The sequence below is a fragment of the Alternaria ventricosa genome (assembly GCF_023758065.1).
Source record: "Alternaria ventricosa strain BMP 2768 chromosome Unknown scaffold_9, whole genome shotgun sequence".
In the NCBI taxonomy this organism is placed as follows: domain Eukaryota; kingdom Fungi; phylum Ascomycota; class Dothideomycetes; order Pleosporales; family Pleosporaceae; genus Alternaria; species Alternaria ventricosa.
Window position 1 is genome coordinate 473,057 of NW_026055689.1, and position 14,319 is coordinate 487,375.

Sequence of the window (14,319 nt, forward strand, 5' to 3'; positions counted from 1 at the left end):
GTCCACAAGAGAGCGGGTCTGGAACGCAGGGCCAAGTGACTGTATAATGCCGCGGACCTCTTCCTGCGTTCAGAACACGCAGTTGAGAGTTCACGATACTTGCAATGCCTACATTTCGAGCGTACGTACCTTCCCTCGACACTAGTCATGCGCCGACTGAAACGGCATTCGCTTCAAATCGATGACATCATGACTCGCATCTTTGCAGCAGCAGCTTTCCTTTGCTCAATTTCTTTCGTCACTCTGGTGCGTCAACTCCAACCGTGTACCTGGCTGTTAGTATCCTCGCCATAATCACGCGCTAGTTGATCATGTCCGGAAAGATGGACAAGAAGCGCATAGCTATCGTCGGCAGTGGCATATCTGGCCTGAGCGCCCTCTACGCACTTCGCAATACCCAGCATGAAGTGCATCTTTTCGAGAAAGAGGAACGTCTTGGCGGTCATACAAACACCGTGCCGTGGACACACAATGGCAAGAGCACGCCGGTGGATACGGGCTTCATCGTCCTCAACACCGCTACATACCGTTCGTCTCCTATCGAAATCACATGTCTACATAGATTCAAATCTAACAAATGTCCAGCAAACTTCATCAAATTCCTCTCAGCATTGCGTGTCAAGACCGTCGCGTCAGAGATGACCTTTGGCATATCTCGCGATGCTGGTGCTTTTGAATGGTCTGGCACGTCGGGTAGCTCGCTCTTCGCGCAGCCCTCTAATGCGCTCAAGCTCTCCTTCTGGCGCATGATATTCGACATTATCCGGTTCAATCAGTTTGCCTTAGATCTTCTAGCCATCCCACCAGGCTCGCCTGCCGCTGTCGCCGCTACAGAAATGAGCATTGGTGAGTATCTTGAAAGAGAAGGGTACTCAGATGCGTTCAGAGATGACTACCTCATTCCAATGACGGCGTGTGTATGGAGTACGGGCGCGGATAAATGCGCTTTGGAGTTTCCAGCATTGACGTTGGTACGGTTCATGTGGAACCACCACCTGCTTAGTACCATAGCAGAGAGACCGCCTTGGTTGACTGTTGAAGGAGGATCTAGCAAGTACATAGATGCGGTCCTGGATCTGGCTGGCAATTGCGAGGGCCATCTTGGAACGCCTGTTCTGGCGGCGACAAGGAAAGGCGGGAAAGTCGAATTGAGGCTGGGCGGAAGAGGAGAGGGCCAGACGGAGGCTTTTGACGAAGTAGTGCTTGCTTGTCATGGAGATCAGGCGAGGTGGATGCTGGGTGACGAGGCGACAGCAACGGAGAAGGACATCCTGGATGCATTCGAAACTACACCAAACACAGCATACCTGCACTCGGATCTTTCAGTGAGTCTTAGATACTTTAGAACTACTCAGCTATTGCTAACAGCACCCAGCTCATGCCTCAACGACGCACAGCATGGTCCGCCTGGAACTACCTCACCACCTCCAAGCAGAAAACACCATCATCCGCAAACCTGATTACTTCTTCCGGTGCCCTACAGACCGTTTGCCTAACCTACGACATGAACACTTTGCAGCACATCCCGCGTGACGTCTACAAGAACGTGCTCGTCACTCTCAACCCACCACATCCTCCCTCTCCTGCCCTCACCCAGGCAACATACCAATACCGACATCCGCTTTACAATTCGCGCATGGTATTTGCACAAGACCGTCTCCACGAAATCCAAGGAAAGCAAGGTATCTGGTACGCTGGCGCATGGACAGGATATGGTTTTCATGAAGACGGGTGCCGGAGTGGATTGCAGGTTGGAGAGGCTTTAGGAGGCGACGCCGGCTGGGAAGTAATAGATGCCAAGTTCATGAGGGGAAGGAAACCAGTCCTGGAGTGGAAAGATCAGGTTGTGAGGATAGTCATCATGTTGGTGCAGATGTGGGTCAGCATATTGGAAGGATTCGCAGGGGTGAAGAGACAAAAGGGTATGGCATTGAAGGCAAATGGGAAGAAGCAGCTATAGCCCTGGTACCAACCAAACCCCAAACGTAGTAATCTCTCCTCTTCTCGGTCTACCACCCGACCTCATCTATCGTTGTCCGCTCAACTCTCTCAACCCACCCACTAGCGACGGCGTAATACAAGCTTCCTCGGCTCAGGCGTCAGCAGACCATCAGGCGCATCTGACAGATCCTCCGATAGCGGGCTGGTGAAGCGAGCCTGGTACTCAGCGGTAGTATCTCGCTTGCGCTTCTTCTGGGGACTGAGGTCAAAAGTGACAGTCTTCTTGCGCTTTTGGCTGGTACCCATGCTCCTCGCCGGCCGCAACGGAGTGGTGAAAGCGATGTCTTGCTGAGGAGTCACTGGGCGCGGCATCGGCTCTGGTGAACTCGGTGGGATCCAGACATAGCCGATTGGGAGGCCACCCCTGAGCTCCGCGTAGTGTACAAGCGGAGGATTGAACTCGAGTTTGACCTCTTCAGGTGTAGATGTAGGCGCCTCGCTCAGGTTGAAGTAGGCGGGAACGTGGTAGGGATCGCCCTCCGTAGGCTCCAGGAAGGTGTCATCCTGGGCCGAAGGACAGATCTCGAAGGTTTCGTAGTCGGCAATTGGCTTTTTGACATAGCCGGCGTACGCCGTGAACTTGGTGACGACCTCCCCGGGGGTGGGATGGTAGTTGATCTTGTCATTGGCTGGGCGCTTGTATTTGCCCTGGTTGGTCATGTTGAAGGAATTCTCGAGCAATTCCTAGATGTAGTTGTTAGTAGAGTGTGCTGTACAATATCCGTAGAGATTGTGTGTGAGGATGAGGTCGAGCAAGAGAAACTTCCCATGCGAAAAGTTTTCTCAAGGCTACAGACTCGATGAGTGGTGATGGTGATAGGTGAAGCATGCTGCTTGTGTCTTCGATTTCGTGAAGTGAAGGTGAAAGACATACCTATCAACATAGACCCATCCTTGAAGCCTTACATTGAACGCTCACTGCCTGCAGAGTTCCTCCTGACATGGCCTGGTCGCCACATGATTTGCTCTTGCCATTCTGTAGAGGCACTGTGACCGCTTCGCGTGATGGAAGATGTTCGTGCCCGAGTCTTCGCATCGATATGTCTTTTGATATCGTTATCCCATCTGAGATACTGCTGAAAAGCAGTGATGACGTGAGGCGACATGATAGGCATTTGGTGCTGTGTTCAATAGATGGATAAACGGAATGTATACGGCGAGGGAAAGTAATGGTATACGGCACTCTCAAAGAGGGAACTACGGACTATATGGTACGAGGACGCGGCTCCGGGTTCACGCTCCACTCCAGACAGCACACCGCTATGGGGTAGACAACACCAAGCGGTCTAGCAAAGGGAATTACATCCAAGTCTAGCCTTGTCAACAGCCTCAACGATCGCGCACGCATGATAAGAGTCATTCCATGGAACCAGCTCTGCGCGTGGAGCTCCAGCTGCAGACCCAATGTGAGACATAAGCGTTTGCATCCTACGTGCAGCGCCTTGGACTTTGCAGAACAGTGATTGGTGCGGTCCTGCATTCAGATCTCCGTTACTGCGGGTTTGCACGTCAAGCGAACGATCGTGATGGGAAATGAGGCTCAAGCGGTGTGTCTGATGGTTGAGCTGACACGTGTCTGCGAAGTGACCATGCCGCTTTGGGACGCGCGCGACAGGCATTGTGGCGCGAGGCTTGCTATCGCGCACCTGTCACCTACCATCGCGCAACAAACTTGGTTCAGGGGCGTCGTCGCTGTACATGTCACCCACGCTGTCTGTGGGGGTATCCGCGGCCGTATACCTTCCGCGTAATGCGCGACACGCCCTCTGCGCTACGCCCACGGACGCTTCACGCGCCGATCGAGTACCAGCACCTCGCGCCAGTCCCCGATAGCCATTCTCTCAGCTGCCCAACGCGCATACCTTGTGGGTTTCCGGCTCAAGAGCAGCAGCCTCGATCGGAGAAAAGAAGAGCTACACACTACACGGTCGTTATGGGTGATGCCCCGCATACCAATATACCTGATGGCACGGCCTGTGGGGTCAATCCGGTTATGCGGACAACCATGGCGGAGCTTGCTTCCATCCCAAGTTACAGACGGCTACATACAACACCTTTGAATTCTTTCGAAGTATGACGTGAGAAAGTTTTCCGGCTTATGTATCGCCCTTACCGTGCCTTGTCTTCTTCCAGTCTCAGCGGGCCTGGGTTTCCTTCCCGGGCGCGATAAAATACTGCAACACAAGGATTGGCACCCCCGGGCGTCCATCAAGCGACCGTTGGACGATATGCAAGACAGTGAGGGGTCTCATTCTACCACAATGGATTGTTACCTGCCCCGCGAAACCGAAGTCGTTCTGCGCACCTCGTCGCTTGGTACGTAGCTCGGTATGTCAAAGTGAGCGGACTTTATCACGTATACATCGTCCCCGAATACGTTCATACTATCAACCGTCGAATAGCAAGGACCTGAGCAATCAGTGAACTTTGCGTCTCTTGATCGACGTCCAATAGAAGAGGTCTGGAGATTGACTGCAATGTGTGCCACAAAGCCCATATGAACGATGGCCCACCCAGGCCGGCACTTGCTCTTCTCATAAGACACGTTCAACAGTCATTGACATAGCTTATGTGGGGTAATATCCTTTCTGGAACAGACACTGACAGCTTCCATCCCTTATCGATCGGGCAGCTACTGCGATTGCAGCGATGAGTTGCGATGCGGGCCGTGAGCTGCGTCGTTCGGCACATGCACTTGTGCCTCGAATAGTTTCTCCCGTTGATATAAAAGTCGGAGCACTCTGATCTAGAACACACCTATCGTTCCATCCTAACGCTGTATTCAGACAAAGATAGCTCAAGATGCTCTGGAACTTCCTCGCCGGCCTGGTGCTGATCGCCCCAACCAAAGCTCTCATTCGATTTGGATGCTCGCAGCTCGTCGTGGATCGCCTTGATCCCTTAGTCGAACCAGGCAATGCTCCATCGTCGCATCTCCACCAGATTATCGGAGGGAATTCGTTCGTCCCTGATATGAGCCCGGATGTTCACGACCCACCTGCGATGTCTACATGCACAACCTGTCAGCCTGCAGATGACTTCTCCAACTACTGGACGGCTTCTCTTTACTTTCGCGCAACGAACGGTACCTATAAGCGCGTCAGCCAGAAAGGCAATGCGGGATTCGAAGGTCAAAACGGCGGTATGGTGAGTAGTCAAGGACAAATTGCCTAGAGAAATGCACTGACTATCCACCTCTGAAGACTGTTTACTACATGCAGAACCAGCTTGCCGACTACCAGCAGAAGGCAAAGGTCAAGGCATTCCAGCCGGGCTTTCGTATGCTCATCGGCTCACCAACCGCGTCTACGAGAGCAGAAGCGGATAGGTATCCTCAACTTACATATACTTGTCTGCAAGACCCGAGCACACGCTTTCCAGAGACCAAAGCGTTCCCTACCAAACCTTGCCCAGCAGGCATCATGGTCAACTTGAGGTTCCCGACGTGAGTAGTGACACGGATTTCACAAAGGGAAGAATGCTGACTGAAGCAGGTGTTGGAATGGTAAAGACCTAGACTCGCCAGATCACATGGCTCATATGGTATGATCCCTACGCTCCTCGGACACCATATCCCCTAACGCATCGTAGGCCTACCCCGTATCGGGCACCTTCGAGAGCCAAGGCCCCTGCCCAGACTCCCATCCTGTGCGCATGCCGCAACTCATGTACGAAGTCATCTACGAAACCGCACCCTTCAACGACCCTTCTCTCTGGCCAACAGAAGGTAGCCAGCCCTTCGTCTACTCATTCGACGACCACACCGGGTACGGTAACCACGGCGACTACATCTTCGGCTGGAAAGACGACTCGCTGCAGAAGATCATGGACGAGGAATGCTATGTCGGCTGCTCAACGATGAAAACACAAAGCATGGAGATGATGAACAGTTGTAGCGTGCCGCGCAAGGTCATCGAGGACATCGGTGATCAAAGCTGGATCCCCGCGCTTCCGGGGCATTCGAACGCTACGTGGACGGTTACTTCCACGGGTAAAGCGTTCCGTGCGTAGATCGCATATTTCTCTTTGCCATTGTTCTGCTTTTGTCGACAGCGCAGAGGAGGCAGGTTGGCTGGGAGCTTTGACGCTTGCTCACATGATCACGCGTCAGTATCCTTACTTTTTGGTAGCCTTGTTGTTTCGGCCTCGTAGATCCTGTAGATCTGATGTACGGGGTAGCTTACCGCTTTCTGCATCCCCGTTACTTTTCTTCGCGTGTTCGTACCTGATGCGCCTCTCCCGCAGAGCCCCACTCACACCTGCTTTGATCGGTGAGACCCCACACACACATCGTCTAACGTGCAGTAGTCACTGATGTCTACCGATCAATTTATCTGATCTAGTAGATCACATCACGTTTTTGTGATTGCCATGTAGACGCTTGCAAGATTTTCAGGAGTTACGAGTACGGAAAGAAGCCATGGTGCAGTTCATTACCTTGACGTGCTACTTTAGCCGCTAGATCGCCCCTCCAATTCAAGTTCTTGATATCCATTAAAAGCAGCATATCGTAGTTCTTCCCCACTAGATTAACGTCTTGAAACTTGCTACTTCACAGTCAGCCACCACACTACCACATCATGGCTTGCCATACATATACACTGTCTTCAAGCAATTGTCCGGGTAAGATAAGCCAGTCACAATGTTCGGAAAGCATGTGCCTCTTTCCCAGCGCCAGGTGTCAGGGTCATTAGCCACGGCGGTGTCACTGAAGAAGACGGCGACAAGTATAAGGATTTGCTTGAACAATTTATGGGCTGCGGTACGGCTAGTATGGTGAGTAGAGAGGGCGAAGGTAGATATGGTCACTGCTTGGCCTTTTTTTTTATGTGCCAGTGCGTCGTAGCGCAAGAGGATGGAAGAAGGGAAGGCTTGCAGGAGGATGGGTCAGAAAGATGATGCATGCACTACGTTGAGCTCACAGTATGATCCCCATCGCCTGGACAAACCAATGAAAGGTTCATTGAAGCATTTATTCGCAACATAGAGAACTGAAAGATGCCAGCCTTGCATCGACTGTAGTTTTAGAGATCAACTTCTGGAATGACAGGTATGTAAACCCCTTGTACCAAGGTCGTATACCAAATGAATCTAATTCCAACCATCATAGCTCTTCTTAGTCATTGAGCCCTCTGCTTCAAGCTTTCGGCACACGCGTAATAATTCAGAAAATCCTTCTCTTGCTGCATTGCGGGGAAATTCTGCGTCAACGTGTGTTTCTCTGTGCCTCTAATCCATTCTTGTTTCACTGTCCCCTCTAGACAACAGATACCGCTTTCTTCGACCAGATAGCTCCGGAGTCTTGTGGACAAAACAGACCGGGTAAAGTGGGTGGGGGCGGATTGAAGATCATGATTTGAGCGTATGGTCTGTCGCCGGGCCCGCGGAAAGGTGCGTCGGCTCGACGGTCGAACAACGGTGTACGAGTCCGCGTCCAGTCTGGCTGAGTTTCTTGATCGTACTGTGGACCTAGCGGAGGAAATTGCGAAGACGGTTGAGCGAGCTCAGGCACGGTAACATGCTCTCCTTGCATGGTATCGTGACTTGGAGTTACTGGGTTGTCGCGCTGATCCGGCTTGCGTGGAAGCCTCACAGTGGGTATCTTTGATTCAGGTACTGGCGTATTGTCCATGAAGCCACCGCGCGGGTTTACCAACGTAAATTTCTCTCCTATAAGACGTGCTTCTACCTCCCAGAAGTTGTCCGACATGTTCACTAGCACCACACGAAACTCGCTGACTACTAGTTCGCGAGTGGTCATGTATCCATCACCCGGACGCTGTTGATACATCATAATCGCTCCCGACCGCTCGAGGTCGATCTGGTTGAAGTATCGACCGCGTTGTCCTCTGCGATAGAAGTCGTTCAGTGCGAGCTGGAAAAGTCTGAGGGCCGTGGCCTGAGCGCTGGCGAAGGTATAATAAGTGCCGATGTGATGTACGCTAGCGGGAGTATTGCGAGTGACGGGAGTAATAGAGCTCCGATTGAAACGAACGACTACAAAGCCCAATTTGGGATCTTGCCGGAATAGATGGCCATCGTCGGGTCCCATCGCAGCGATCTGTGTGAGGAAGTAATGCTGAAGCTTGCACCGAGAACTGGCGGGATGGATATGTGCGGAAAGACTGAGATACAAGTGAAGTGTTGGGTGTCGACATGCTGCCCTGATTGTTCTGGAAGATCTTGCGCCAAACATCATGGAAAGACCGGATGACTCTGGAAGTCGCAGTCACCGTGTACTCGCGGTTGCTCAAACAACCGGGAGTCACGACCACGACAGGATGTGGATACAGCGGAACAGCGTGCAAGGACATGGAAAGATCGAATACAGCGGTGAAGGAGAAAAAATGAGAGAAGTGGAAGTGAGATGAGTACTCAACAGTCTCTGCCCGAAGACGATATGTCCATCAGTATGAAGATGAGGTGAAGCCATGTTAGGTGTTGCCGTATACGTACGACGGCGCAATGTGGCAGGTGTCACCAACTCGTCTAACACATAAGCTGACTGGGACGCTCTTCGCAACTTCCTCGAGCACTCACCACACCAAAACCACTTGCGTCAAGCCAAGGGAGGGAGTATTCACTTTGACAGCACGACGTACAAAGTCAAATCGCAGCCGATAATTATGTCACTACCAAGCAGACGCGATCAGGCTACCCACGTATCCAATGTATTGCTCCCGCCCATTGGCAACGCCACCTGGGCAGACGGATGACATCCCACACATGTTGGTCAGCTCTACAGCACATGAGTCGCCTTGCTCAACCCACATTCACAGCAGGCTCTGCAGCACCGGCCACGCAGCGACCAACCCTTCAGGTTGCATAGAAACTCGGCTGTGGTCGAAAGAAAGTCGAGGATCACGATTGCGCACGGGACGGAAATGAGGGCATGGTATTTTTGCAAAGACGGGAGAGTGATGTACGCATTTCCCATGGGCCGCGCTGCGCACCAATGAGGTCACCCAGACTGGTGATTTGAAGGCGTCGCGCTACATCCCAGGCCACGCGAGCATGCGAGTTTTCCCCTGAGCCTCCCGCTGTCGTCGCGTCCACATGCCCACCCTTTTCGGTTGTTGGTGACCTGAAACGCTCGGTCCTGCGAAGCGGAACACCCTTCCAGGAAGATGCTGTTGGGTGACGTCTAAGGGAAACCGGAGAGCGGGAGATGGACAGTCGCACGTGGTGCTTCCTGGCGAAGAATCGAGTAGTTCAGGTACACACAATCGTGGCTTGAATGCATCTTATCGGTACGACCAGGCGCACTCCAGATCCAGGGCTTCGGAAGCAATGGCAGCAACGTTACACGGGAAGAAGAAAAGAAGAACTTCCAGCAACACATCCCGTTTGCAAATCGACTGCGCAGGGTCCAATGCGACGAGACGGACGCCACAGGCATCCCCAATGACGCCAATTTCCCAGTCTGAGGGTTGAGTCCAATCGGTGGGGCCAAAGCGCATGCCACTAGAAGAAGTCTCGATGTTAGCATCAAAGTCCCACTGATCGGGGAGCTGCTAGGCTGGGCGGCTTGGTAACATGCGCTGGCCCAACGCAGAGGATGTTACGCGCATTGCCATAAGATTTGATCGCGCACTGCGAAAGTTTGCGGTGGCAACTATCGTATGCTGTGCACAGAAACGTGATGAGCGATCACGTCTCACAACGCCCGTTGGGGAAACATAAGAGTGCGCGAACCCGCTTTTGGCAATGCCAGGTTGCGACTCGGTCAGTCAGCCTCAGACTTGTCAGCTTTGTCGACTACCAAAGTTTCGGCGACTCTAGCTTCTAGCGCAACATCTGTACCGTTATACGGCGCGTATGAAGCGTTTGAGCTAGCATCCCAGCTCCAGCGCACATTCGTCCCAAGAGCGAGGTACTCTGCAGAAGGTTTCGGTGTTTGCACGCTTGCTGGTAGGCACATGATCGATCATCCATCGGCGGGGACAAGATTTGACTTTCGGTCGTGCTGAGAATCTGGTGTTGATATGGCAAGTACACCGTGTAAGCAGCACTCACGCAGCATGTCGTGTCCTCGACTCATCTTTGGCCTTGACGGATGTCGTCGGAATAGGCCCTTCCTATTTTCTTCATCCGCGGAAACTCCGCAGTCTATACATAGGGGTTGAGTTCAACTGTGAAGATCCTGCACACGACCTATTCGGCCGAGTAATAGCCATTCGTCGTTATCAGGCTGGCTGACACGGAATGAGTCCGATGAGTCCGGACTTCCAAATTCCAGGGACCTGGCGATGGTGGCGCTTTCCCCATCTTGGCTCGCACTCGAAGATGTCGTAGGCGGCATATTTGCTTTTGCCGTTGCTGCATACTAGATTGGCCGTAGCCTGGGCGCCATCAGCTCTTCTTTTGCCTTACCCACCAGTTCGACGTTATCACACTGACTCGCAAGCCACAAGACTACTCCCAGTGGTGAGGGCGTGGAGCAAAGCTTTTGGGGAGGACATGTTTGAGAAGGTCCAGGCTTAAGCGATGGTTGCAAAGTTTGGTACGCATGGTGACGACGGAGGCCGGGCGCGCGCATCCTGACCGCCCATCAGGACGCTGACGGCCGCTGATTGGACTATTGGCGTTCATCTGCTCGCTGGCATTATGCATGCAGCGTCGATCGCGTACAATTATGAAATTTGTGGCTTTCTAAAACAACATTGTGGCTGTCTGAGAGGACGTCACTCGCTCTTGCAGCTTCTCGAAGCAGCTTCTTGACCGTCGCTCGCTTCGGTTCTCCGCCCGCACTTGCGAGCGTTAAGCTTGAGATGCCTCGCATCGCTGAAACACCAAGGCAATCTGACAACGCAGGCGTGTCGAGTCCTCATTTCCCAACGGCTGCACCGCAATGTGACATTTGACCGTCGGCGCCACGGTGTCTCGTGGAAAGCCAAAAGGCAGGCAAACAGGGCAGAGATTTGCAATTGTGAAGGGAGCTTAGCCGGGTCCAGACGATCGACACGGGTTCTGCCCAGATTGCCGACTCCTCATAGCGCGTGGGCCTAGTGCACATCTTGATGTCCCGGCATGCTAGCGTCTACCGTCCGTCGCGATGCCGTCTACTGTACGGCCGCGGTGGGGCGCACCTACTTGTCGGCGACCTCGAGGATCCCATGTGCGACCAGGCGTTGACGTCCCCACGCTACAGCTGGCTCATTTGGGAAAATGCCCGCAGGCGGCAGGAAGCTGTGAAGGTGGAGAGCCATGTGCCTGCCACGAATAGGGACCGCTTTCTGTGAAGACTTGGTGGGAATACGGCCATGCCGAGCAGGCGGGTATAAACACCGCTGCTCGACCGTGACTTTACTTTCTTTACTTTACCTCGCCAGAGGCCACGCGCAAACTTCCTCTACCTCCATCCCAAGCCCTGCTCGCCCTCACTAGTCAGATCCACGCTACCACCCTGCCCTGCGGCAATCGGTCTCAGCGCTCGACTACTGGACGACTACGCAAGTAGCTCTCTTCCAGATCTTCTGCTAGCTTAGTCTCACTACTCCACTCGCCCCATCGGCCGAGTAGGTATATAGCATTCCATCTCCACGCGCGGCACGGTGCGTGTAAACGGTTGCTCCTGCCATCTTCACCAAACGACCACGTGCTGTTGTCACCCCGCAACACCACGTTCCTTCCGCGATCATATCCGACCCCAGAACCTGCCCAATATGGTCTACTCACTATCTTATCGCCGCCCAGAGCGAGCTCCTCGTCCCAGCACTCCCTCTTCCACCAACACCGAGGAGAAGCGGAAGTCGATCAATGCCTCCATCAAGTCCGGCAGCAGCGGCATGTCCCACGGTATTCCCGAGGCACTGTCTTTTGACACCATCATCGCTGGAGGCGCTTGCCCTGTACGTTGCCACTGTTATGAGCATCACCTTTCAAGGTACCTTCACTAACACTTCCCAGCCCTGCACTGTGCGCGACTTCATGAACTTCCTCAAGTACATCGAACTGTCGGCCGAGAACTTGCAATTCTTCCTCTGGTACCGCGACTACGTCAAGCGCTTCAATGCGCTGCCGGAAAGTGAGAGGGTTCTGTCTCCCGAGTGGACTGGCGAAAAGAACCCCGAAGCCAGGCCCGGCACCGTCAGCTACAATGCCGACGCTGCAGCCATGCTCAAGGGCACCGACTTCGCCCACGAGGGCAAGGCCGCTGATTCGGAGAAGGGTAGCAACAACCCCTTCTTCACGCCTCCTCGCACGCCAACCAGCGTCGAACCCAGACGCGAGTACTCTCTCGACTCGTACGATGACAGCATGACTGCCGGCAAAGTTGACCACACTCAACGTGCTGCTGGTGCGTTTGATAACGCAGGACTAAAGTGGAAACCACGTGAGTATTACCTTTGCTAATTTTCTTTCTTCGCCTTTAGGATCCAATCGCTCATCCACCACAGTATCCGTCCAGCCTTACCGGGAAGAGATCAACCGCATCATCTCCATCTACATTGCCGACAATGGTTCACGACAGCTGAACCTTTCGTCGAAAGAGCGCACAGCACTGCTGCATGCTCTACAAAACACGACCCACCCATCGGCATTTACCGACATCATCACGACTGTTGAGTGGTCGCTCCGTTGCCAAGCGCACCCCAACTTTGTTCGGTGGACCATATGCAATGGCAACCGTCCGCGTGTGATCTTCGCCCGCGGTCTCGGTATCTTCGGCATAGTTGCTGGTTTGATCGTCGCGATCATCCTCACCCTCAGCAGCGCCGGTCGTGCGTGGCGCGTCATCTCCCTCATCGGTTTCTTCATCGGTATCTCGACGTTGATCGCAGCCTGGAAGGGCATGTGTGTCGTACTCCACGGTATGCACCACCGTCATCTGCGACCATGGGAGCTCTTCGCTTCGGATGACGAGCCGCAAAGCTACGACTTCAAGTCCGACTCCTTCCAGAGTGTTGACTCGCACGCGTCGAGCAACTCTTGGGAAGACGAGCCATGGGTCGCCCGCTATGAGAAGCGCAATGTCGTGAGGAAGGTGTTTGACCGTGAAGTCTGGATCCAAGAGCCCGCTCTCCGCCAGATCCAGGATACCATCTTTATCCAAGCCATCCTCGGCGCTCTTCTCATCTCTGCCGTAGCCGTCGGTATCTTCTGCGCCATCCCCAAGGGCAACTACTTCTAAGTGCGGCGGCGAACCATCCAGCCACACCCTCATCTTCTTAACCCGAATTCACATCCGAGCGATTTCTTCTCAATTCCCCCTTTGGCTCTATGCAAGCTGCTTCTGATACCCATGTACATGTGTTTACGACACACAAGTGCGCCCGACATTTTGGTCCGTCTGTGCGAAACTAGCGATTAATGGGACATGTTGGTTCGACGCCGGCGTCTGCATTAGCGATATGATCTACTATGTAAAAGATGTTTCCTTACGATATAAACTTTTAACGGAAAGAAGACGATAACTGGAAGAACAGGATGAAAGAAAAGTTTCCTTCTATATAGTCGATATATGCAGATCATGTCTTCACGGATGCAACACCTTGATATCTCCCGTTGTCCACAACATGCGTGCATTCCATATCGAAATCTTCCACAATCCTCCGTCGGCTTCGTCTTTAAGCAGCTGCATGTCGTACAGCGAACTCGCCGTATAACTCGTATCAGCCGCGACAAACGCCTCTTCCTCTCTCACATGGTACGAAATGACATGCGCCGTCATGCGCGCGAAGGTCGACTCCTCGCTATCCACTTCTATTCTCACATTGCTCACGGTATGTGTGGTGACGAGGCTGAAGACGCGATCGAACAAGGGATTGATGGCGTCGAAGCCCGTGACGGTTTGTTGGGCGCCCAGCGGCCCGTAGGTGAATGTCATTTGGGGTGTTTTGTGACAGGCGGATTCCACGAGGGAGCGGTCGTTGCTGTCTAGGCCGAGGGTCAGGCGGTGGAGGGTGTCGGTTATGGATTGGTGGGTTGTGAGGTTGGGGAGGTTGGCGGTGGGAGTGGGGGCGGACATGTTTGGGATAAAGTCAATGAGTTGTGTTGGTTGACTGCTGTTGCTTCTCCTGGTATTTGGGTCGTATGCAGTCTTACCGCCCTTCTACAGCTTATATACAAATTAACTCCTACAGCATACCATATCTAGGTAGGACGGGGCGTATCGATGCCGCTGGCCCAACGTGTCAGGATGGAGCTATCGGGCTTACGACACTGATGCGAACCAATGCAGGCAGAATCGGTGGAGTCCATCGGATTTAACAGAGGTAGCAGTGTCTTTTGGCATTGTAGGATTGCAAGGTTCCGAGTCTCCCCTTCGACTGTGTATACATCGGTGGTTCAGTGCTCCGTCTTCGGCGGCTTCCG

At 53.3% G+C, this 14,319-nt stretch overlaps 4 protein-coding genes across 4 annotated transcripts; 3 read left to right on the plus strand and 1 right to left on the minus strand.

Annotated features, from left to right (window-relative positions):
- Positions 1–311: 311 nt before the first annotated feature.
- Positions 312–1,960, plus strand: J4E93_005821 (uncharacterized protein; the record flags this gene model as incomplete). Its single annotated transcript, XM_049343740.1, has 3 exons — positions 312–528; positions 586–1,325; positions 1,376–1,960. 3 exons carry the CDS (start codon positions 312–314, stop codon positions 1,958–1,960), a joined length of 1,542 nt encoding a protein of 513 aa, XP_049198973.1.
- Positions 1,961–2,061: 101 nt separating this feature from the next.
- Positions 2,062–2,661, minus strand: J4E93_005822 (uncharacterized protein; the record flags this gene model as incomplete). Its single annotated transcript, XM_049343741.1, has 1 exon — positions 2,062–2,661. One exon carries the CDS (start codon positions 2,659–2,661, stop codon positions 2,062–2,064), a length of 600 nt encoding a protein of 199 aa, XP_049198974.1.
- A 2,142-nt stretch (positions 2,662–4,803) lies between these two features.
- On the plus strand, positions 4,804–6,012 carry J4E93_005823 (uncharacterized protein; the record flags this gene model as incomplete). The annotated part of the gene is made up of 4 exons (XM_049343742.1): positions 4,804–5,148; positions 5,205–5,446; positions 5,496–5,544; positions 5,593–6,012. The coding sequence occupies 4 exons, from the start codon at positions 4,804–4,806 to the stop codon at positions 6,010–6,012; spliced, it is 1,056 nt and encodes a 351-aa protein (XP_049198975.1).
- A 5,654-nt stretch (positions 6,013–11,666) lies between these two features.
- Positions 11,667–13,135, plus strand: J4E93_005824 (uncharacterized protein; the record flags this gene model as incomplete). The annotated part of the gene is made up of 3 exons (XM_049343743.1): positions 11,667–11,852; positions 11,911–12,337; positions 12,402–13,135. The coding sequence occupies 3 exons, from the start codon at positions 11,667–11,669 to the stop codon at positions 13,133–13,135; spliced, it is 1,347 nt and encodes a 448-aa protein (XP_049198976.1).
- Positions 13,136–14,319: the final 1,184 nt, after the last annotated feature.